General features: G+C 31.6%; 1 protein-coding gene across 1 annotated transcript in view; it reads left to right on the top strand.

Moving 5' to 3' along the window:
- The first annotated feature begins 859 nt into the window (after positions 1–859).
- LOC145248354 (calcium channel flower homolog) overlaps positions 860–26,195 on the top strand; it is a 113,148-nt gene continuing 87,812 nt past the window's right edge. The window contains exon 1 of the mRNA XM_080110273.1: positions 860–1,451. Within this exon, the coding sequence (XP_079966399.1) occupies positions 1,316–1,451 (136 nt within the window). The 5' untranslated portion in view covers positions 860–1,315. The remainder of the gene's footprint in view (positions 1,452–26,195) is intronic.

Raw genomic sequence — 26,195 nt, 5'->3', positions numbered from 1 at the left:
GCTCCTTGACAAGGTTCAAAAGAGAGTCGCAAACCTGATAGGCCCTGAACTGGCATCTAAGCTTCAGCCTCTGTCCCATCGACGAAATGTTGCATCCCTCTGCCTTTTCTACAAGTATTTTAGTGGTGAATGCTCTGACGAACTGCAATCACTTGTGCCCCCACGACGTGTGCACCCTCGACAAACCCGACAGGCTGCTAAATCCCACCCCCACACTGTAGAGATCCCTAGATGTAAAAGATCTTTTTACTCCAATAGTTTCTTCCCCAGAACCGCTAGACTCTGGAATTCCATTCCAGGTCCCTGCTTCCCCAACAGTACTGACGTGCAGAAGTTCAAGGGTAACGTGAACCGACACCTTGCTGCCCAAATCCCTACATAGTACCCCAGTAGTTGTTGCCCCTGATAGTAGCCCCCTACACCAAAGTGGCAATTTGCCTTGTTTGGGGTGAAAATGTAAAATATATTTATATATATATATATGGTTGTATGTTGTTTGTGTTAAATATTATTGATGTATATTATTATTAATAAATTAACTGAGGAATAATTTGAGTTTCGTTTTTTTAAACACGACATCAGGTCAAATTCGGTGGCCATTTTTTTTTTTTATTTATGTTTATTCACATCTTGTTAAACACATTTCATTGCGTTTTTTTTTTTTGTTTTTTTTTTCAATTTCACATAATAATAAATAGATTTTAAATGGGAAAGATTCCTAATTTAGTAATATTTGATAAAATTCAACAGCAACGTAAAATCATTTGCAGATTTTTTCTCATCTTCTTTTCTAACCGCAACCTTTAAATATTATCCTGTTCAGCTTGTCATTTTGCCGGGGGTAAATTTCTAACGGGGACACATATTCGCTTAACACCGGCGACTCTTTAAACTGTCAACAACAGTAGCAGTAGTCGGCGTCCACGTAATGGACGTCCTCGTGTGATTTCAATCCCTCGTGTTTATTTTGGATATTTCTTCCGTGTTTTTGTTTTGTTTGCAAACTAATGTCGGTCGTCCACCAATGGACAAGACGGATTTATCACAAGACAATCAAATCTGTTTAATCGAGGTTTTCTTATTTTTATAAATAATCGTGTTTTTTTTTTTTTCTCTCTCAAAGAAAAGCATCTCTGCTACAGCCCTCACCGCGACTTCTTCCTCGTCGTGGAATTTTACGTTTCTCGGGAGAAATCTTCATCTTTTAACGAAGAAATAAAAATAAAAAAATTAAATATATTTTAGTATTTTTTTAAATCGATCTTAAAGATTTTTCAGTTTTAAAAAAGATAATTTTCTACCGAATTCTTGGAGGATGGATCGAAGTAGCATTATTTTACCTTTGTCTACTCACACCGAAACGGCCAACCCACAACAAACCAACACGAATGATGGCATTTCTTGGTGGTTTAAATTAATTACAAAAGGTGTTGGAGTTCTTGGAGGTTGTGGTAAGTTTTCAATCACCTTTCAGCATTATTTCTAATATTCATATCAAACCATATCCATAAGAAAAAAAAAAAAAAAGAAAACCTAGTGCTTGTTAAAATAAAAATATAGTCGGCAGATCGATTTTTTTGGTCAATGTCAAGTTTCTTTCCAATTCTTCAAAAAACTTTAAAATGACGACTTATATAGGTTTTTGGTTGTATTGAAAACGAATATCACATTTAAATTTTAGGCAGATAAGTAGTTTTATAAGAAATTACTTTTTCAAAAAGTGGGGGATCACTTTCTTATATAAATTTAACGTAAAATGAGCAGAGCACCCACTTTTTGATCACCTAGTAATATCTTCATGTCATAAAACAAATTTAACTGTGATATTCGTTTTCAGCATCCCCTAAAACCGGCGCTGTCTGTTTTTACTTAGAGATTCGTTTACATTTAATTTTCCTTTTTCTTTCTTTCCTAACCAGTTCGACATATTTCTGTTCTCTTTTTTTAATCGAGACATTCAACAAAATTTTATTTTATTTTTTCTTTAATACTGTTTTCATACTTTTGTTTTTAACGGCATATGGTCTTTTTTTTTTTTTTTTTTTTTTTTTTGTACTTTTCTCCGTGTGTGGGTGTATGTTTTCGTTTACATTAAGATATTTTGTTACATTAGGGGAGGCAGGCGGTGAAGGATCAGGCCGCCACAACACCCCCTGATCCTCCACTGCCTCCCCTAATGTAAACAGAATTTGTGAAATATTAAACTGCAGAAGCACCTTTTTAAAAACTATACAATTTCTTTAATGAAAAGTGAACGAAAAACAAAAGGGCAACTGTGTATTTCAGCAGCGTAAATTATTTGACAGACAAAAATTTATAAAAATATTTTTATATAAAACGCATTTGCTGCAATAAACCCCGAAAAATTTTAATTCTTATTTTTTCAACATTTTTATTAGACTAAATGCACAACAATCGAGGCCGCCATCTTGTTTTGAAAGGTTGGCGTTGGCGGTCTCGATTGTTGTACATTTAGTCTAATAAAAATGTTGAAAAAACTCTGTTACTCTATTAATTTTCGTAGTTTTTGTGTATATTACTATTTTCGACATGGCAGTTAAGTATGTTATATTGTTTTGGCTTAAGACCACAAAAAATGATTTGTCGACTCTATCTTAAAAAGCACCTAAAAGTTCATACATGTGTATTTTCTGCACCAACGTAACTTTGTAAAATTTATTAATTTCCAAAAAAGTTTATATTTATCAAAACAAGTTAGGCAGTGCAATGTAATTCAAGCCCTATTTTTTTTTTTTTTTAAAAGGTTTTAAACTTCGGACTTTACAGGTAAATTTCTAAAGGGATTTTTTTTTTTTTTTTAAATTTGAATATATTATTTATTGACCTTTTCTCTTCAATTTGTGATATATAAAACTCTCCGACATAAATTAATTATTTACTTTTTAATAGACATTTCAAAATGAGAGGCGTGAATTATTCGACCCCCTGTCTTTCCAAGCTTATAACTCATCGAAAAATGTAATTCAAGCCCTAAATTTTTTTTCAATTAAAGGAGCAAGGACCAAGGTTTCATTAAAAAAAAAAAGACAATGTGTTCTTATAAAATAAGGTTTTAAACTTCGGACTTTACAGGTAAATTTCTAAAGGGATTTTTTTTTTTGTTTTAAATTTGAATATATTTATTGACCTTTTCTCTTCAATTTGTGATATATAAACCTCTTCGACATAAATTAATTATTTACTTTTTAAGAGAAAGTTGAAAATGGGTGACACTTGGGGGGGGGGCGTGAATTTAAAAAAAAACGTTTGTCTAAAATATTATATTCGGTTTATTGGAAAGAACATAAAATTTCACATTGACCCTGAAAATATCGTAAAAATAGAATCAATAGAAAAATTTTGATAGATTTTTAAAGTTTAAAAATTGAAAAATATTGAGTTCGGAAAATTCATTACTGTTTAAAAAAAAAAAAAAATTTCTATTACTTTTAAAACAACTGTAATAGTTTATTTTGGAAGTATAATCCATAAAGAAAATAAATAACCCACTTTTAACAGAAATTACGAGATTTTTATATTGTATTCGCAGTTTCGTGTTAGGGGTGTCAAAAATTCCTACAAAAATTCTGATACTGCTAGTTAGGCACAAGGTCATTCAAAAGTATGTGTGGGTGGTGGTCTTTTGTCACTCTACCAAGATTTTTCTAACATTTTTCTAGCTAAAATCTTCAATCACCATAATACCACATTCACTCGAGAGGTCGTCCTACTTAAGATTCCTAAAGCGTTTTTTTTATTTTTTAAATTTTTTTAAGAGTCATACGTGGATTTATTTCAATTTAATAATCGAATAATTCTTAAAAACTACAGTAAAGCAACATTTGAAACTTTAAATAATCAGAAAATTAAATATCGAAATGCATTCAGTTTTATCCGCAAGAAGAGTCAGCCATTTAAATCTGGTTTGGATTTTATGCAGAATACGGACCGAGTTATTGATTTTAATATGAATTTAACTTGAAAATCAATTTTTACAGTATCTTTTGTTTATTAAATTGTTAGGTGAAAGTACAGATTTACCCCCCCCCCATGTTAAGATTGGATTTCTAAATGTTATTATTTCAGCACGGTCCGTATTCTGCATAAGTACCCTGATTTTTTTTTTTTTTTTTTTTCAATAATAATAAAATCGAATAAATTACTTCGTGGACGCCTCGAAATTTGAAAGCAAATTCGATGAATTTAAAACCATAGAATAAAAAGTTATTTAAACCTGGTTTTAAAATTCTTAAATCCTAACTATTAAAACCAAAACTAATTTTGTTAAGAAAGTGCACTTATTGACCCACGCTATTGGTGTTTGGAGCTCTTTTTACGCTCAATAAATGGAAGAAAAATATCGGTACTAGTGCACTTATTGATCCGTGCTGAAATAACTATTATTTAGAAAGCCATTCTTAAAATGGGGAGAGGAGGACCTATTCTGTACTATAACCTTACAATTTAATAAAAACAGATATCATAAAACTTTAATGAAACTTGAAAATGCTATTTTAAAAAATAGCGTGGGTAAGTAGTGTACACTGTACACTAAACAAAATTTAACCAAACAATACTAATAATATAATAATTAAATTTAATTGCTTAAATCATGTTGGGTGCTAATGCAGAGAATGATCCGCGCTATTTTTTAAATCGTATTTTCACGTTTAATTAAAGTTTTATTTTTATTTTTTTATTCAATTGTAAGGTTAAAGTACAGAATAGGTACGAAACACCCTCCTCTCCCCATGTTAAGAATGGCTTTTTTAAAATAATGTTATTATTTCAGCACAGATCACTCTCTGCATGAGTACCTCTGTGGTTTTCAATCGTCGCCATTTTGTTTTTAGTTTGGACACTCGCCAAATACAAACACGCAAAAAATTGAATGCGCACGCGCGAAAACAAACATGGCGACCAGTGAAAGCAATGCGGAATACATTAGATAAAGGTCTTAATTAAAAAATTATTCGTCAGCGACAATTTTAAAATGGACCCGAATAATAATAATAATAATAATAAATAAAAATCAACATTTTTAACGTCTTTACTCAGTACTCTATTCACATTGACCAATCATATTAAAAAAAATTAAGTCAATGTCAAGATTCTTTCCAACTCCAAAAAAAACTTTACAATGACGGCTAATGAAGGTTTTCGGGTATGCTGAAAATGAATATCGAATTTAAATTTGATGCAAACAAGTAGTTTTCCGGATATTAAGCAATGTAATTCCTTCCGTGGTCGCCATTTCTGTACACGCAAGCTCGCATGTTTTTAATTAATTTGCTATAAAAGAAAGGCGGAATTAAAGTAAAAAGAATCCTCGTTAGAATCCACAGTTAGTTCTGGTATTTCTACAGGTTATCGCCGAAAATGAAGACTCCATTTTTTTCGGGCACTTGTCGTTAAAATCAGGAGAAATCAGTATTTTTAAACCATTACCGAAGTAGGAAATAACAAAAAAAAAAAAAAAAAATTACAAAATTGTTTTATTAAAATTATACTTTTTTTACGAAGACTGTTCAATAAATGTCTTTACAATTATGGGTTTGTATTACTGTACACATAGATTCGAAAAAGTTGTCAAAAAACAAATATATAGCAAATAAATGTTATCAAAGGCAAGATAAGTTACTTTTTTACCAAACTGGATATACTTTTCGTGTTTTTATTCAATGTAACATATTTATTCAGCTCGAAAAACATACAGTGTTTACCGATGGATTGGAAAATTCAAGATGGCGTCTGATTCTCTCTTTAACACGGTAAGTTTGGGAAAAGGTGTTATAAATAAAAAAAAACTATAAAAAATACTATTAAAAACCCGCCGAATATATGTCAACCTATGTCACGGTGACATATATTGAGTGAGTTTTTAACAGTATTTTATCCGTTTTTTTATTTATAACACCTTTTCCCAAACTTACCGTGTTAAAGAGAGAATCAGACGCCATCTTGAATTTTCGAATACATCGGTAAACACTGTATGTTTTTCGAGCTGAATAAACGTGTTACATTAAATAAAAACACGAAAAATATATCCAGTTTGGTAGAAAAGTAACTTATTTTGCCTTTGATAACATTTATTTGTTATATATTTGTTTTTTGACAACTTTTTCGAATCTGTGTACAGTAATACAAACCCAAAAACTTTAAACTTGGAAATACGATTTAAAAAATAGCGCGGATCACTGATCCGCGCTATTTTTTAAATCCGGATCACTCTCTGCACTAGCACCATATTATGATACATTTTTATTTTTTTATACAATATAGTTTTGGTTTTCAAATGGCGCTCTCGCTCAGTTTCAACAATTATGAATATGTCATTTTCATGTTCTGTTTTAATAATAAAAATATACGTTTCATGAAAAACTTTCCGTTTTCATGAACATTTTATAATTTATAATTAAACATTTATAATCAAACAATTACAGATATGTTCTTTCACTTTCTTTATTTACTTTTTTTCATATTTCTTCCTCTAAGTAATTAATATCTGGTTTATTTTTTTTATTATTTATTTCCTACTTTAGCCATAGTTTAAAATACCGATTTCTCCCTCCGATTCTAATGACAGGTGCCCGAAAAAAATGGCGTCTCGATTTTTGGCGATAAACTGTAGAAGTACCTTAGTTCTTTATAAGGTGAAAATATGACTAAGACTGTGACCCGAAAATAAGAGGAAACGACAATGATTCATCGTCACAATGAATGAACTTTATTTTGAGGGGTTCTTGTTGAAATATATATTAGTAGGCAACCATTTTGGAAATATAAACATGGTTATCCGTTCTGACCTACACTATGTGGTAAATAAAGAACTGGATGATTATTTTACGTTAAATTTGTAAAAGTATAACCAACACTTTTCAGGAAAAACCAAACGAGTACCCGACTCTACAGCAAACGGTGTTGGGTCGGATTTAATTTTACATTAAACTTCATCCGCCTAGTGAAAGTTTCAATTTCCTTAATTTATTAAATTGTTAAGTAACAAGCCCCCTTTCTTATGTTATGAGTAGCTTTCTAAATAACGTTATGTCAGCACGATCAGTAAATTGCAGATTTAGAAAGTCATTCTTAACATGGGGAGGGGGCTTGTTAACTATTCTGTACTTTCACCTTACAATTTAATAAATTAATAAATAAAAATTAGTACAAAAAACTTGGTAAACCTAAGAGTTAGCGGCCAAAAACAGAAAGTCTTTAATATCAGGAATTAAATCTGATCGAACACCGTTTGCTGCCGATTTTGATTCTGGTACTCTTCTGGTTTTCCTATTCGTGCCCTTCAGCAATTCTTAGTATAATTGAAGACAAAACAATAAAAACAAACTAAATAAATAGAATCTCATTTTTATTTTTCCCTTGACAGCGTGGGGGTAAAAGATTAAAAAAAAAAAAAAAAATTCATATTCGAAATTTGGTATTTTAGAAATAAATTACATTTTGTTTTACCAAAAACTTTTCATAAAACAATTTTTAAAAAATTAAATTCAATTTTTAAAACGAATGTTAGTAATTTGATATAATTTGCAAGGGTTTTTTTTTTTTTTTTTTTTTTGTGCGTATTATTATTATTATTATTATACGATGCTCGAATGCTCTTCAGACCTTGATAAGGGGTGACTCCCTTGTAAAATTGGAACGATTAATCGGAACTTTCGGGGGTATCGGAATCTGGGAAAAATTGTGCCTAATTTCTGATGCCAAAAACGATTCTTTGAATTGTGTTTTTTAATTGATTTTGTTTAAAGCAACATTATCCACTGCTGGTGCTGATGATAAAATAATGAATATTGGTTTTTAACTGCAGCTGAAACTAAAATTTATAGATCATCTTCCACAAGTGTATTTTTATGTTTGGACACGTGTTGTTAAGATAATCAAGAATAACTAACAACTCCATTGTTAAACATTTAGAGATTTATAAAGAATCTGAATCTGGGAAAATATTGGAATCGTCACATCACTAATATATATGAGGAAATTCAGTTATAGGTCACCTTTTATTTATACCAGTCCTAGTCCTCTAATTTATAAAGCTGTGTAACTACAGAGCATATACAAATAAATGACAAAAGTCTATATTTAGTGACTGCCAATTGATCGAAAACTGCTTTTTTCTAAAGCTTATTAAAATCTATATTTCTGAACAACTTTTGGGTTTTTCAGAAATATAAAGCCCTGAAGTTTATTATGTTAAAAGAAGAATAGTATGATATTTTTCTATAATTTTTAATAGAATTTTAAATTTAAAACAAAAAAGAAAAAAAAAAAAAGGCATTTGATCCAGTTTTCACCGAATGTTAACAAAATAAATATTTTTTAAAGTTTTTCGAATCAATTAAACTTTTTATGTCTAAATAAAATTTATTATGATTAGCTATAAAAATATGCAAAAATATTAGAATATAATTACCTTATATTTAAATAAATTCAAATAATTCAATTATTTAGCATGATCTCGTACATTTTAGGAACCATGTGCCTACCGCTGCCATCTTGGATTTTAGGTATGGGAACTCAGTTGTGTGTAAATATTTATTTAAGCATTTTCATGAATTTTAGTGCAAGTAGACAGGCAAATACATTTTTTTAATTGAATTAAATTATAATTACAAACGCCATTTTTAGCTTTATAATTTTTTTCCTTCATAATAATTGATCGATCAAGCTTTAAATTTCTCCTAATATTTGTTAAAAGTAAAGAGAAACTGCTTTTTTTTTCTATTTTTATATCAAACATAAATTTTTAGCAAAATTATATTTCTCAGTTTTAATATCACTTTTAGTCATGTTTTAATTACATGGTTAAAATAATTCTTTTCTTTTTTAATTAATAATAACCAATAACCCACACTCTTTTTTCCATAAACGTGATCATACTGTATTTTCTCCAATTCTTTATTTTTTTATTTATTTTTTTTTTTTATTATATTTTCACCCCAAACAAGGCACATTGCCACTTTGGTGTAGGGGGCTACTATCAGGGGAAACATCTACTGGGGCACTATGTAGGGATTAGGGCAGCGAGATGTTGGTTCACGTTGCACTTGAACTTATGCATGTCAGTACAGTTGGGGAAGCAGGGACCTGGAATGGAATTCCAAAGTCTAGCAGTTCTGGGGAAGAAACTACTGGAGTAGAACGATCTTTTACATCTAGGGATCTCTACAGTGTGGGGGTGGGATTTTGCAGCTTGTCGGGTCTGTCGAGGGTGTTCACGTCGTGGGGGCACAAGTGCTTGCAGTTCTTCAGAGCATTCACCATTATAATACTTGTAGAACAGGCAGAGGGATGCAACGTTTCGACGATGGGACAGAGGCTGAAGTTTTGATGCCAGTTTAGGGCCTATCAGATTTGCGACTCTCTTTTGAACCCTGTCAAGGAGAGAGAGACTAGTAGCCGATGCACCGGCCCAAATATGACAGCAATACTCCATACATGGGCGAATAGTGGCCTTATATTTATTGCATAAATAAAGTTGACAAAGACTTTCATTAGAATTTGGTGTCCCTTAAAAGAGCCGTTTTTGGTAATCCTCTGGGGAGGGGGGGGGATGCAACTTATTGGAATGTTACAACCATCCTCTACGGAAATTCATGTCTTCATAGTTATAGTTAATTTTCAAAAAGGGAGATAAAAACTTTTTGTAAAGTGTAACGGGCTACTATATCTTAAAAAAACGTAATACATAAATACAATTAATACTTATAATTTTCACACCGTGTTTTCTTTATAATTTTTTTTTTTTTTTTTGCATCGATTCTTTTTTAAAGCATTCTTTATGTACTGGTATATGGAAAGTTTACACATTCTAGAATAAAATTTTTTATTTATTTTTAAAGATTTAAAAGTATGCCTATTTTAGCGTTTTCGTAAAAAAAAAAAAAAAAAAAATTTTATCCTCATCTTATGATAACATTTAATGAATCTCACACTTCAAAACGCAAAAGATAAAAAGATTAAACACATTCAAATTTCGGATTTCACTCTTCGATATCGAAGGCACCCTGCGAATTTTTTTTTTTTTTTTTCTACTACACTCGTTCACCCTCATACCACAAAATGAGTGTGTGCTTAATGGATCGTTTGGACTTTAAGGAGTTGAACAAGAGACAAATGAGAAAGGAGGGGACATGAAGTCCCCCAAAATATATTTATACAACGAATATGAAAAAATAGTTACTCATATAAAGTCCATTCTTTATTTATTAATCGGTGAAAATTTTATATTGATTAGATAATTACCTGATTTTTGGTAGATTTTTTAAAGACAGACTCTGTTACGAAAATTGAAAACACTCCATAAATTTGGCGGTCACTATCTATATTCCAAATTTCAAGATGTTGACCATCTTACAGTTTATTTCTTTAAGTACGTTGGCAGCACCTGTTTCATAGCACAGAATCATTCATATAATTATGCTAGTTCTTGACTTTATTCCGCCCTTAACTCATCAGAAGAAAAGGAACTCCTCAACTTTAAAAAGAATATATATAACTTAAAACAAGAATTTCAATTTCATATTTTGAAAGTAAATTCTTTTCTTTCCTTCCAAATCGAAGACTTGCAAGAATTATTGACAGAAAAATGTCAGATTATAAAAAGGAATTTACCAATTCTGCTAAGATCGCATGTTTTCTTTTACAAATAATGGTTTAAATTAATTAATTACTAAATAAAAAAGGCGTTGAACATTGAACCAATCTCTCTCAGCATATTTAGATTATTACGAGCATGGCAACTTGGCTTTTCCCTGTGAGAAAGATGGATAGAAGAATTAAAAAAATGACATTTTTTTTTTTCTTTAATTTCTGTCTTCCCTTCGACACCTTCCCTCCTCCTATCCACTCTCTCCCCTCTATGGCATTTTCTCTTAAATGTCCTTTCACACCAAAGGTTGATAGAAAAAAATAAATAACTAGATTAATTTCATTCCTTTGGACTCCAAATACAAAAAATGTCCATACTTTGTCTGCAAGAAATGTTGGAAAGGAATATTTTACCTTTGTTGATGTGTCTTGTGTAGTTTCTGATTTTTAGGTGTGTAGGCACACACGCACACACTTAAACAGAATTGAGAGGAAAAAGAAAGTACCAAAGTCTTGCGTGTGATATGAAAAGAAATTGGAATCTTAGGAAGATGTCCATTTCAGTTATTATAGGAAACAGAACTGAGAGGAAAAAGATAACAAAGTACCAAAGTCTTACGTGTGATATGAAAAGAAATTGGAATCTTAGGAAGATGTCCATTTCAGTTATTATAGGAGCAACTGAACTCGTAAAAAGATTTTTAAAAACTACCTGGTAAATTTACCCGTGAACCAAGTGCAAGAGAGATTCAAACAATTGCACTTAAACAGACAGAATCTTAAAAAGAGCTCTCGGTTGGAATGTATAATATAGCAACTATCTGTATGGTATCCAGCAGGATGCCCCATCCCCAACTAGAATAAAGTAAGAAAAAAAACCCTTGCTCATTTATATAAATAGATTAACATTATTAGTATTACGCGATCATGATTGCAATATGATTTATTTTATAATTGCATACATTGTATACATTATTTCATTATTTACATTTATAGTATTTTTGCACCTGTTCAGTGGAGGTCTGGTTAGTGATCTCCTTGACTCTTCAAAACCATTTTATGTTGTACCAACTAAGGCTAGTAACACCATTTTGCGTTGATGAGTGGGAGGTGGGAATATCAGATTTCATGGTTTCAGTTCTTTTGGTTTCATGTTCTTCCTCTATTTTTACTTCTTTTTCAACTAGTGATTATTGTTTGTTGGTTGTGTGGCTTGGTTTCTACACTAAAGGATTTCCTTAATATTTCAGCTGTTTTCTTCAATGTCATAGTGTCAATCTTCCCTTTGATTTCATTTTCTCTTAATCTTTTATTCCATTTTTTTTTTTTTCCTCAGAACTCTTCCAAGTGCTTCTATATTTGATATCACAATACTTTTCTTGACGTCCCATGTTTGGTTTTTCTATTTCCTTGATTTTTACTCTGAGAATTGCTGTTACGGCAAAATCGGATTTGGTAGTTTTTTTTTCTTTTCTTGAATATTATCACATCTGGTCTCCTTTCTTCAATGAGTTTCTACTTCCATGTGCCGGAGGATTTTATAATTTCTTTTCTTTTGATTCCATATCGAAATCACTTTGAATTATCTCAGTAGCCGTTTACCATTGATAAATATTGGCTTTCTCTTGAATTTGAGTAAAAATTAGCCTCTTCAAGATTCCAATACTCTATGTACTATTCTAGTGGAAGTCTGGTTAGTACTTTTTCCTCGCTCTTTACATCCTCAGTCACATCACAACCATTTTGTTGTTACCATGGAGGAAGATGGGAGAAGCAATATTAGATTATAAAATTTTTGACAGTTTCAGTTCTTTGGGTGTATGTAATCTTCTTTCTATATTTTTTGTTCAATTATATCTTGCCTGTGTTTACTCGGTCGAGGGATGGTTTCTGCACTTTAAGATTTTTTTAATATTTCAACTGTTGGTATTTTTTTTAGATTAGGTCCACCTCCACAATTTTCTTTTAAATTACGACTTTTAAAAGTTTTCGACTATAATGAATACGGAAATCGGATTGAAATTTTGCAGAAATATATAGTTATCGAGATATAAAAAGTTGTATTATGCATTGTATTCTTTGGCGGCCATCTTTGTTACGTGCATAGATTTGTTTATGGCGCGCGCACACGCACGTAAAAAAGAATACAATGCATAATACAACTTTTTATATCTCGATAACTACATATTTCTACAAAATTTCAATGCGATTTCCGTATTCAGCATAGTCGAAAACCTTTAATCGTCATTTAGAAGAACATTGTGGAGGTGGACCTAATCTAAAAATTTACTCAACTTTTTTCTTCAGTGCCGTTGCATTCGTGTCTTCCCTTTGATTCCAATTTCTCAATTTTTCCCCAGAGTTTTCAGAACTGTTGCTAATACCTCTACAAGTATTGGTATTCCATATATTTTAGTTGTTCTACCTCTTTGTGACTTGTTAAAATATCGAAATTTATGATTTGACCTTTTTTCTTTTTTTTCATCTTGTTTGACTATTATCACATCTGGTCTCTTTGCTTGGATGAGTTTGTTCATTAGCATTTGTACTTCCTTGACACAGGATATTTTATTTTCATTTTCCACTTGGCTTCAGTTCATATCTGATTCTGTATAATTTGCCTGGGTGTTCAATGTGCTTGCATAGTTCTTCTTGCCTTCACGTGTTTTTACTTGTTTTATTAAGAAACTTCAAAATGCAGTCTAGTTGATTTAATTCCGTAACTTTTCTTTAAAATGGGGTTTTCTTAAATTTCGTTTTATTTTACGCAATTGCATTTTCAGGGCACTTTGCAATATAGATAACAAACGAAAAAAAGTGTTCAGGACATAAATATAGAACAAATAAATGTTACCAAAGACAAAATAAGTTTTCCATTCAAAAGAAATCGCGTGTTCACTTCATTCACTTAGAACGGAAAATAATTATGTCTGCCATAATCCTTGAATAGGGGTCCTTGGTAATCGCTCAAAAATCGAAAATTAAATAAAATACTGGTACGACGTGGTACTGGTACGTTCCCAATAAATACCACCGTGGCATTTCTTGGGTGGCTTTTTACCAGCATTTTGCTTAATTTTCTATTTCTGAGCGATTATTGAGACTCTCAAAATGACCGTATAATGTCAGCCATTTTTCCGTTCGTCTTTGTTGACATTCTCCGTCAGCTGGAGTGCCCCGGAAAAATTACTTCTGATTAATGTTTACCAGTTTTAAAATAATCTGTTATTCTCGAAAAAAAAAAAATAAATAAATAAATAAAAATAAAATAAAAAAGCCAAGTTCGTTTGGATATTTTAAAACTGGTAAAATATTAGTCAGAAGTCTCTTTTCCGGGGCATTCATATCAGATCAGTTGACGGAGAATGACGGACGCAACTTAATAAAAGTCAATAATAATAATAATTATCAAAGTTATCTTGACACGAGAAACACACACACACACACACACACACACACACACACACACACACACACACACACACACACGAGAAACACACACACACACACACACACTTAAGCTAAGGACGGGCAGTGAAAGTGAATGTTTTTTTTTTGTTTTTTTTTTTAATATTTTATTAACATTAATTTATTAATAAATATTGAAAACTTCATTAAAATCAAATAATTAATTTTTTAATGGACTTTTGTCAAAGTTTATCATTCTTTGTGAAATCTCTCTCCCCCATTTTTTTCTTTTATTGTCCGTCCCCAAATGAAACACTCGGCCATTAGTGTGTGTGTGGGGGGGATCTTATTTGACCATTGCATCCTGATGTTGTCTTTATCCAATGCGTTTTCTATTTACAAACTGAAAAAAGGCATTACTAAATACCCCCCCCCCCTTTAGACCAATCATTTCGGTCACCACCAGATTTTTTTTTTTTAAATGTGTTAATATAAATAATTTTATGGAAAATTGCAAAAAAAAAAAAAAAAGTTTTTATGGAATAAAATTATTAATTATCTATTTTTTTTTTTTTTTTTTTACTTCATAAAGAAGCTTGAAAATAGAAAATAATCCTATTTGTTCGTGCAATCGTGCATATATTTAGAAGAAAAAAAAAGACAAAATCTCAATTTGCAAACCGAACCCGGTGCTGTTTAAATAGAATCTTTACAATAACCCCGTCACGAACAAAACAGACAAAAAAATTGATTATTTCTTAAAATAATTCGTTTGGTTTCATTTTAATGTGGAAAATAATTAATGTTTTGTTGGTGCACCAAACATTCATTATTTTGACTTTTTCATGCTTTTACGAAAACTTATTTTTGATCCTTTGTGAAAAACGAAATAGTCACAGCCAACATGGCAAAACCTGCTAATATTATTCAAAATACAAAAAATTACTTTGTCATAAAACTGTGTCTATTTTCTAGTTTTTGTGGAACATTTTTTAAGTTCAGAAGTTTATAGTTTAAGACAGGGAATCATTCTTTTAAGAGTAATAAATACAAAAGCCAAAATAAATAAATGAACGAATAAATAAATGAATGAAAATATTTGAATGAATAAATAAATGAATGAAAATATTTGAATGAATAAATAAATGAATGAAAATATTTGAATAAATAAATGAAAATATTTGAATGAATAAATGAATGAATGAAAATATTTGAATAAATAAATGAATGAAAATATTTGATTAAAAAAAAAAAAAAGTCCGGTGCTTGTTAAGATAAAGTCGACAAATCGATTTTTTTTTTAAATATATCGTTTTAAACAAAAGCAATACTTAATTGTCATGTCGAAAATAGTAATATATCCAAAAAAACTACGAAAATTCATCACAATTGCGATTGTGCTTTTAGTTAAAAAGAAGAAAAAAGTCTATCGCAACAACGTAACACGCGTAATATTTGTTTCGGAGTTATGTCCCTTGCGTGTAGACTTATACTGCCTACTTTATAATGTCTAAGATTCTCATTTTTCTTAGACTAAGAAAAATGAGATTTTACCAAATTTTCCGTAAAAATTACTTTTAATTACAAATAACTTTCTACTTGATTTTTCGTAATTTTTGGATATATTTTCAACATAAGTACTTAACAAACATGGTTCTCCTGGTCCTTTTGCCTCCCAATTTTTCGTCTGCTGATTACGGTGTAGCGAGAATAAAATAAACCATTCAGTGAAGTAAGTGCCGCTGCCGCTTGTTATGAATTTAGCTGAATACGATATTAAAAATCACTTTATTGGTACCTGTGCACTTATGTTACCGGACTGGCGGCTGTTTTGTAACTATTCAGTACTTTTAGCTAACAAATTAATAAACAAAAAAGATATCGTAAAACTTGAATTTAACTTTAAAATACTACTTAAACACATAATATATATATATATATTTCTTTGAGGGGGTCAGTCCCGGAAATTGCTGAAGCAGTTTACGATATAAAAATCATTATATATATATATATATATATATATATATATATATATATATATATATAATTTTTTTTTGGGGGGGGGGGAAGAGTAATTGACTTAGCGAAATAAAGGACCGTTTGAATAAATTCACAATGATTTAAATTTGTAAAAACAATCATTGTGAATTAAAACGGTCCTTTAAAAAAGAAATATGTAAAATAAAGTGGTACTTGTACACTTGTTATCTGCTATTTTTAAAATAGTCTTTTCAAGCTTTACAATATCTTTTTTGATTAGTAAATCGTTAGGTGAAAGTACACAATAGTTACAAAACACCCGCCAGCCCGGTAACAGAAGTGCATAAATATCAAAGTGATTTTTAATATCGTAAGCGGCACTTGAATGAATGGTTTATTTTATTCTTGGTACGTATTCACGGGTTTATTTTATTCTTGGTACAACGTAATCACGGGATTACAATTTTAGCAGACGAAAAATTGGGAGACAAAAGGACCAGGAGGACACTTAACATTGTTTTTGCTTGACATATTAAAAAAAATCGATCTGTCGACTTAACAAGCATAAAAAAAATAAATAAAATTAATGATTTAATAGAAAAAAAAAAAGATTTCGTGTCCTTAATCAGAAAATTATAAACTTTGATTATAACCATGTGCTCGATTTAAGTTGATAAAGATGATGGCGACTATAGATTTGCGACGTTTTAGCTGAAACTTCAAGTGTTATCTTTTTTTTTTTTTTTTTTCCTTTTTATTGAACCATGATTTAAGTAACAATAATTAGTTTGGGAGTAATACCGAACTCTGAATAATTTACGCGACTGAAATGGGAATTAATAATGAGACTAATAAAATACATAGTATTTATTTTTATTTTTTTATTTTGCGTGTTGAGAAAAGTTTCCTGCGTCCCTTCAAGACTGATTGAGAGCATGTTGACACTTTGATTGCATGGCCCATGCAATCGTGGATAGTGAAAGTATTGGGGGGGGGGGGGATAATCATAAAGTTTACCGACGCGACGGACGTATACAATACTGCCCCCCCTGCCTTATATATATATATATATATATATATATATATATATATCGAGTGCACATTAATCTACTGGAACATGAAAAAAATAATTTGGCGGACCTGTGCGAGACTGCGAGAGTGCTCACCCACTAAAAATACGTCTTTTTCACCTGTTTTTTTTTTTTTTAAGTTTTTCCGACGATTATTATAGATTACAGACTTAAGTATCATATTAACAGAAAAAAAAAAATAATTGAATGACTTTTACTTTTAAGAAAGGGGATTCACTTTCTCGTTCTAATAACGTGACACGTCAATAAAGAAATGGACAATAAGTCAAGTCGCAATGAAGTAGAACCTTAACGGGGAAATGAACCTCCTTAAGTCATTTTTTTTTTTTTTCCAAAATCTTTTCTGCTGATACTCAAGTTTGTTATCTATGATAATCGTTGGAAAATCTTTTTAAAAGGGTGTAAATTATGCATTTTTAGGGTGTGGGCACTCTCGTACCGGTCCACCAATAATTTTTATTAAGTTCCAGCAAAAAAAAAAAAAAAAATTCCCCGTAACGTATTCTTGGCGAGCGTTTCTAATATGGGGGATCGATTTACTAGAAGATTGTCATTAAAAACTGAGTACCCCTTTCAAATATTTAAATATTGTCTTTGATAATCTGGTAGATTACTGTCCAATCGATAATAATCCGCTGAAAAATTGGAAAAAAAAAAAAAAAAAACGAAAAGAAAAATTATGGGGGGGGGGCATTCTACACGCCCCCCCCCCCGACAATATAATTTTATCTAAAAAGTGATATGCAATCGCTCAAATATTGAAGGTATTGTCGTGAAAATCAAATTAGTTTTAACTCGTGTAAAAATGCTTGTTTTTTTTTCCTTCTGTTTTGTACGTAATATACTAAATTGATTTTTACATTAATACGTTTAGCATCTCATAATCTAAAAAATAAATAAAAAAGAAAAACGATTATATGGGTCGGGAAGCTGCATGATCACCGTTTTTTTTTTTTTTTTTTTTTTTTTTTTTTTTAGGTTAATATCCTCATCTACATACATACACACCTACAAAATCAGATTCTACATTTTAGGCAATTACGTGTGAACACTCTTTGTGGTGGGCGATAAAGTCAGCAGTGGAATGTAATTACGGCTACCGAGATATAGAAGTGGTGGTCGGGATTTAGCTCAGAAAATGTATCGGAAAAAAAAAGAAAACTGGACTTCTACTGTTTACGGGTCGTGCTGAAATAAACGTTAGAAACGTTAATGTGTATGGCGAGAAGAGAGGAAGTCAGCAGGGAGAGGATAATATATAATTTTGGTACTAGTGCAAGTGCACTTATTGATCCGTGCTGAAATAATAACGTTATTTAAAAAGCCATTCTTAACATGGGGAGGGGAGGGTGTTTTGTGCATATTCTATACTTTAACCTTACAATTGAATAAAAAAAACATACCATAAAACTTTAATTAAACTTGGAAATACGATTTTTAAAAAATAGCGCGGATCAGTAAGTGCACTGCACTAGCACCATAAATTTACCAAATAAAGAAATTCACAAAACTCGGAAAACAAATTATTTGCAAAATAATCCGAAAAAGAAATTTTAAAAAATCAGAAAAATTTGCCCTGTGACCGTTCAGAAAATCAGACAATAATCACTAAAATTTGACGGCCATTTTGGAAGCTAACCGCTTCGATATAAATGTGAAAAGATAGTTTTCAAATCATTAAATTACTTACACTAAATAACACTAAATTATTTACAGTCAACAAAAAAAAAAAAAAAAAAAAAATGTCCCCCACCCCCATATCATGGCTTTCCATTGAACGTCCGCCTACGCCAGTGCTAAGAAATAACAAGCACTGGTTACAATAGCGAACGAAGACACGCGCCTTTAATTCAATAAATGTTATCTATTGTCGGTTTTGTTTTGTTAATTAAACATTATGAGCAAAGATAAAAACAAAAAACTATCTTTTATAAATTAATATTTTGTTTCTGTCCACGGAAAAATGTAATTAATTTCGGGATGAACAAACTTTCGAACATTTTCTTTCAGTTTTTATTTATTTATAATTTTTTTTCATTTTTATTTTGTAAGTATCCCGAATTTAGCGATTAGTGTTTTTTCACCAACTTTAACAAAAATTTACCTCTGTCTGTGCTTGTTTAAAATAGTCGACAGATCGATAAAAAAAAAAAAACAAAAAAAAAACGTTTTTTAAATAAAATAACCCCAAAATAAACAGAACGTTGTCGTGTCGCAAATAGTAATATATCCAAAAATTACAAAAATTCGTTAAAAAAAAGACTATCGCTATAGTCTAAAACAAAAATGTCGGCTATTAAAGTGGCGATAAGCATATCCCCGTGTATTCGCAATGTTCCATGTGTTTGGAGCTAGAGAAAATGCCATTTCCCTCAAGTTTCCGTAAAAATTACCTTTAACTATAAATAATTTTCTACTCTATGAATTTTCGTCATTTTTTAATATATTACTATTTTCGACATGAGAATTAAATAAATACTATTATTTTAAGCAAAAACAACATATTTAAAAAAAAATCTGTTGACTCTGTCTTAACAAACACCTTTACCTCTAAGTTCAGATAGCAACTACTCTATTTCTTGGTTCAGTTGGAGAATTTTTTCTTTTAAGAAATGGTGTGCGTTTCCACTCAGACTGAGGGTTAGTGACAGTTAATGGAAAGTAATTTTTGTCTTGTAAGAAACAAATAATATTATCAGACAGTGTATATTAAAATTGAAATTAAACATCATAATGTCAGCGGATGTAATACAGAACATTGCTAAAGAAATGGTCTCTTAATACCACGGATGATTCGTACGATGGATTAAAGCACATAAATCAGAAAAACTTGGCATAGTGGAGTTAATTTGCTGTCACTGTTTGTAAAGTTAATCAAAACTGGAAGCTAACCGTTTCAATATAACCCATTTCGCTATCAAGGCATTTACGATAGTGTCAACAAATAGCATTAAATGAAAATAAAAAAGTTTTCCGACATGGCAAAACAAATTTTTTTGTGGTGGTGGTAGGAGGGGGGTATTAAACAGATCCCTTATTAAATTATTTTTCACAATCAGGTACGCCTCCCCTCCCCACACACCAATCCAGCTATCATCATATCGACATAAGTTTCACCCTACTGTTTGCTCCTCAGTAGGATGCACCCATCCAGGTCACCTATATACGAGTTGATAACTTTTCCTTATTAGGAAAAAAGTTTTTCTCGTTTTTTTTTTTGTTTTTTTTCCATTATTACATCTTCACCCAAAACAAGGCATGTTGCCACTTTGATGTAGGGGGCTACTATCAGGGACCTAAGTTGCAGGGGTACTATGTAGGGAGTTTAGCAGCAAGATGTCTGTTCATATTACACTTGAACTTCTGCATGTCAGTACAGTTGGGGAAGCAGGAAACCGGAAGAGAATTACAAAGACCTGCAGTTCTGAGGAAGAAGCTATTAGAGTAAAAGACTTTCTTACATCTTGAGATCTCGACTGTGTAGAGGTGGGACTTCGCTGCTTGTCAGGTGTGTCAGGGGTATTTTCGTTGAGAGGGTACAAGTGCTTGTAGTTTATTAACAAAACTGAGGATATTAGATTTTTTTTTTTTTTTTTTTTTTTACAAAAAAAAATAATGCAATTAATGTAATGTGGCCGTTACACTTTAATCTTGTCACTACATATCAAACCTCTCAGACCCACACGTTGTCTGGTACCGTCACAAAGGAATAAACAAACAAGTAAGGCCATAAAAGAATTCGACTCAGCATTTATTTTAGTGCAAATGAAATGCATTTATTTGTGGTTCTTCCAAAACAACGAATTTCATTATTTTTTCAAAAGTCCTTTTGCACACACACACATGTGCTTTTTAAAAGTCTCTTCCCTTGTCACCTCGCGCTGGTTGTTAGCCATTGTTTTCTCACCCTCGTATTCACACGTTCATCTTGCCCAGCATGCAACTTGCTTCTCTCCTCAAGCACATAGTGTATTTTTCTTTTCTTTTCTTGTGATGCAAGATTGTGCACACTTGCTAATTTGCATAAATGCTTTAATGGCTGCTGCTGCTAATATTTTCACTAGCAAGCTATGTTTCAGCTGCTACTGATTACAATTGCGAAGGGTAGTAAATAAGAAAAACGAATGAAAACAAAATCAAATAAACAACAAATTGTTACCAAATGCACAAAAAATTACTTTTCTACTTGGCTCTAATTTTCACATATCTTTACTCTTATATAAAAACCACTTTGTGTGTGTGTGTGTTCCTTCTTCATGGGTTCCGAAATTGCAAATTTTACACAAAGCTAATTTATATGTCTGGCAGTGTTCTTAGATATGTTTTGTACAAAAATTCATCCGATAAGTATCGAAAATCGAAAAAAATCCAATCCTAAAAATAGTCTTTTTTTTCTTATAGATAAAAAAAAGAATAATTTTTACAGGGGAATATTTTATGCAACACCGCTCAAGGGAGACAATAAAATCTCAGTAAATCATTTCTTCTTAAAAAAAACAGATTAATTTCCATCTGGAAATATAGCTCAGTGGTAGCACATTCGACTACAGATCGAATGATCCTGAATGTACCTCACCATTTTATTTTAATTTTTTCTTATTAATAAATTCAATTTGCGATAAAAGAAGAGGTACCATTTAAATCGCCACAAATCATTTCTTCATTTGCATATTTTAAAACTGAACATTAATCAGAAGTGACTTTTCCAGGGCATTCATTGCCAAGTCTAAATATTAACTGACGTGATATTGTAAACAAACACAGATGGAATTTGATGAACGACATTATTATTATTTTTTTTTTTTCTGTGAATTAGTCCACCGGGCAAATTAATTATTCCTCATAACCTATAATATTAAAAAAAGGATTGATTCTATAATACATACGTACACAATTTGCATAAATTAAAATATCATGTTTAATATCATGTTCTATGAATGGGCAATGCCAGGCTTCCAGCTAGTGTTTACTAATTGTAATATTTATTGTTATCACTTTTACTAAGCCAAACGCATACTTTTCAAAATGGCTGATGTATATGGAGAGTGGGGCTCAGTCACAAATTTCAGATTTACATGCTGGCATGTGTTGAATGGCTTTTAAAAATTGACTTCCAACCAACCTATCTCTGGCCAGGCCCTTAATTATGCCTTTTTCTCAAGTCCATCATTACAACTTTCTCTTGTGTTATCCTTGACTTTCCTCTGTGAACTGAACCTGCTACCTCAACTGTTCTACATCTACTAACCTGAGAACTCTCAACCATTCTTTCAATGTGGTCATACCACCAAAGTCTCCTGTTCTGCACATATTTCTCTATACTGTCCAGATTTTATCTTCCTCTGAGGTTAGCAGATCTAAGCTTGACTTGCATTACAGTACACATTCATCATATCGTTCTCATATCATTTCTCTCCATGCAACGCATGTCCTCAATCCTTACTAACCAGGTTATACTACCATACATCACCACACTGCACATAAAATCTCTGATACTCGTGTATTGATCAATAATGGTAACACTCTGCTGCTTAGTAATGACAAAAGTTTCCTGAACTTATTCCATTCATCCCGTATTTTTACAATCACATTAATACCTGATCCTTCTTGTGCTCCATCCAATTGTATCGCTATGGTAACAAAACTTTTGAACAACTTCAATAGCTTCACCATCCAACACATCTGAATCCTTAGTCATATCCATTGTCTAAGATTTCTTGCACACAAATTGGTCATCAACCTACCAGCATTTCCATCGCATTTTGTGTGCACTCTATGCTTACAATTGCTATCCCTTAATGGACAGCATAGAAACCATACTTGCCATCACACAATTAGAATGGAAAACGATCGCATCCCCAAAACCCTGTTGTATGGACAATTGGAAAATAGCTATAGAGATTGGTGGGCAGAAACTCCGCAACAAGGATATGATAAGGTGCCACCTAAAGGTAATGAAAATGAAAAATTGGTAAGAGTTAGCAACAGACCAAAGTTGCTGGCGTAGTAGCCTTCACAAAGGAAAGGCAGAATTAGAGGCCAAAATAAAGGCCAGGTCTAAACAAAAACATTACCAAAGCACAACCCTGGTAACTAGCCATGCTCTACTTGTGGGGAAACTCACAATTACCACAAAAACATCGAATTGTACCCGACCCCTTTCTACAAATTGAATAGATAAGTTTCCTATTTCCAAAATTACAACCATGGATCATGATTTTAGTTTTGCTAACATTAACCACAGTGTAGTATCTGTTCTGATGATACACTTCACCATTTCTGTTCTTGGTCAGTGGGGGAGAAATCTTTTATGACTGAAACAATTTTTATTTTTGTTCCTATCCAGAATGTCCCTTTTTGGGGAGCTGGATTTTCCCCACATAAAAAACCGAGCTCGTGTCTAACTCTGCCCTCGTGGGGATGCAAGTAAATAGAAACATTCACTCTCGGACCTTTACTTTCCATAGCATGCCTATCAATGCGATGTTTTTTCTTTTACTTGTTTTTTAGTTGCTTTTTTTGTGTTGTTTTTTTCATGTGGTTATGTGTCTACTCCTTGAAAAAAACATTTTTGTAATAAATAAATACAATATTTTAAATTTTATAGTCATAATTCATTTTACTATAAATATTTAATATAAGACAATCGCCCAGTTTTTGATAACATAACCGAGGACAGAACGAGTAACTATTTCTGTATTTCTAAAAATAACAGCTAGTTTTTGAAATTTAAAAAAAAATGGTTACTCATTTGACAGTCAATAAATGGATGATAATTTTGTTAAATTTTTCGAGAAAATTCTTATATATCGTGTAGTATAATAATTCTCCAAGTTCCAAATATCAAGTTTTCTCATTTGATTATTTATTACTTTTCAAAAGGTATCTATTACAATATTGTTTCGTGTTGCAACTAACAAGTCTGCAAAATTATGTTATTCCTGCATATTTAGTCACGTACTCCTCAGATGTTACCATGAAAAAACTTATAAAAATACTATTTTGAATAACTTACATGGTTCATGTAACCGACACACTCTGCCGTTCCTTCTCAGCAGCAATAACATAATTTTGCAGACTTAGTTGCAATATGAAACAATATTGTAATGGATACCTTTGGAAAAGTAATAAACAATCACCTGAGGAAACTTGATATTTGAAACTTGGAAAATTATTATATTACACTATATATGCTCTGGAACCCAATAAAAAGGAATTTTTTATTAGATTTTCACCCCAAACAAGGCACATTGCCACTTTGTTGTAGGGGGCTACTTTCAGAGACATAGATATAAGGGGTACTGTGTAGGGAGTTGGGCAGCAAGCACGTTGCACTTGAACTTCTGCATATCAGTACAGTTGGGGAAGCAGGGACCCAGAAGGGAATTCCAAAGTCTAGCTGTTCTGGGGAAGAAACTACTGGAGTAGAAGGCTCTCTTACATCTAGGGATCTCTACTGTGAAGGGGTGGGATTTAACTGCTTGTCGGGTTTGTCGGGGGTATTTACGTCAAGGGGGCACAAGTGTTTGCAGTTCTTCAGAGCATTCACTGTTAAAGTACTTGTAGAACAGGCAGAGGGATGCAACATTTCGTCGATGGGACAGAGGCTGGAGTTTAGATGACAATTCAGGACCTATCAGATTGGCGACTCTTTTGAAACTTGTCTAGGAGCGAGAGACTAGTGGCAGATGCACCAGCCCAAATATGACAACAATACTCCATACATGGGCGAATGGTGGCCTTATAGAGGTATAGGATAATTTTGGGCATTAATATATTTCTAGCACGGTAGAGAAAACCTACCTTCTTTGCAGCGGTCCTGGCAATGCTCTCAGTGTAATTGTTCCAACTCATGTTTCCTGAGAACGTTAGGCCGAGGAGTTTAAAAGATGTACTTTCAGATAAAGAGTCTTTGACCATTGCTATTGGTGGTAGAGAAGGTTTCTTGTAATTATTGAAGGAAACGAGTTTAGTCTTGGCAGCATTGAATGTGATCATCCATTTATGTCCCCATTCCACTACAGATCGGAGGTCATCCTCTAGTGTTTCTGCCATTTCCTTAGATATGTGTTCATTGAGCTTGAACTTTTTTTTCAAAATTTATATATTTTCATTATAAAAAAAAAACTTCATTATGAGAAAGATTTTTTAATCCATTACAATTGGCATATACAAACCGAGTACGTTTCAAGTAAATGATATATATATATATATATATATATATATATATATATATAGCTTTATTTTTATCAAGAGGATACAAAAAAAACATTGATTCAATTGTATAAATATAATAAATGAAATATTCTGTATTACAGAGGGTGAAATTTAGCTCTGGGCTTTTTAAGTCCAACAGAGTTCATATATTATTGCTCAGTAGAATTTTGTATTCTCCTGAATTATGTGTGTGTGTGTGTGTGTGTGTGTGTGTGTGTGTCTCCATGTTGTTGACAGGTAAATCCATTAAAAAAAATGAGATTTCATTTTTATTTTTCGACAGCATGCAAGTAAAAAGGATAAAATCCAACTTTTTTTTCTGCGTTGAAAAGATGGTTTTAGTCAAGTTTGATTGTTGATGCTGACTAATTCGAAATTGTAAAACCTGTGATTTTTCTTTTCCACTCGTAAGAGAACAATTTAAATCTTTGAATTGTTTCTTGTTTTGTATTAGGATCAGGTTATTATATTCGGATTTGTAACAATAAGTACAACTACAAAGAAATGAAAAACGGTAGGACTCCTTGATCCTACCTCTTCTCTTCCCTAAAAAAAAAATCCGTCCTCTTTAATCTCAATATCCTGTTTTTTTTTTTTTTTTTTGCTATTGTTAGTTTTGATGTCTAAATCATTGTAGTTTGTCATTTTAGATTTGGATTAACATTATTTTTGTTATTCTTTATCCCAGGATTCATCATAAGTCAAAGTTCGTCTGAATAAATTTGCTTTTTATTTATTTATTTTTTTTTTTTTAGTTTCCTTATCTTGACGACCTGATGACTAAATAACGCCATTTTTTTTTGTTTTGTTTGTTTGTGTGTTCATGTTTTTCTAAAATATACATTCAATGTATATATACGGAGGTTTCGTAGTACATAGAATGAAGCCGCA

The sequence above is a fragment of the Euprymna scolopes genome, chromosome 26, assembly GCF_053919585.1.
Source record: "Euprymna scolopes isolate OS-2025 chromosome 26, ASM5391958v1, whole genome shotgun sequence".
Lineage (NCBI taxonomy): Eukaryota > Metazoa > Mollusca > Cephalopoda > Sepiida > Sepiolidae > Euprymna > Euprymna scolopes.
The sequence above is the reverse complement of the archived record's forward strand: the minus strand, read 5'-3'. Positions and strand labels throughout refer to the sequence as shown.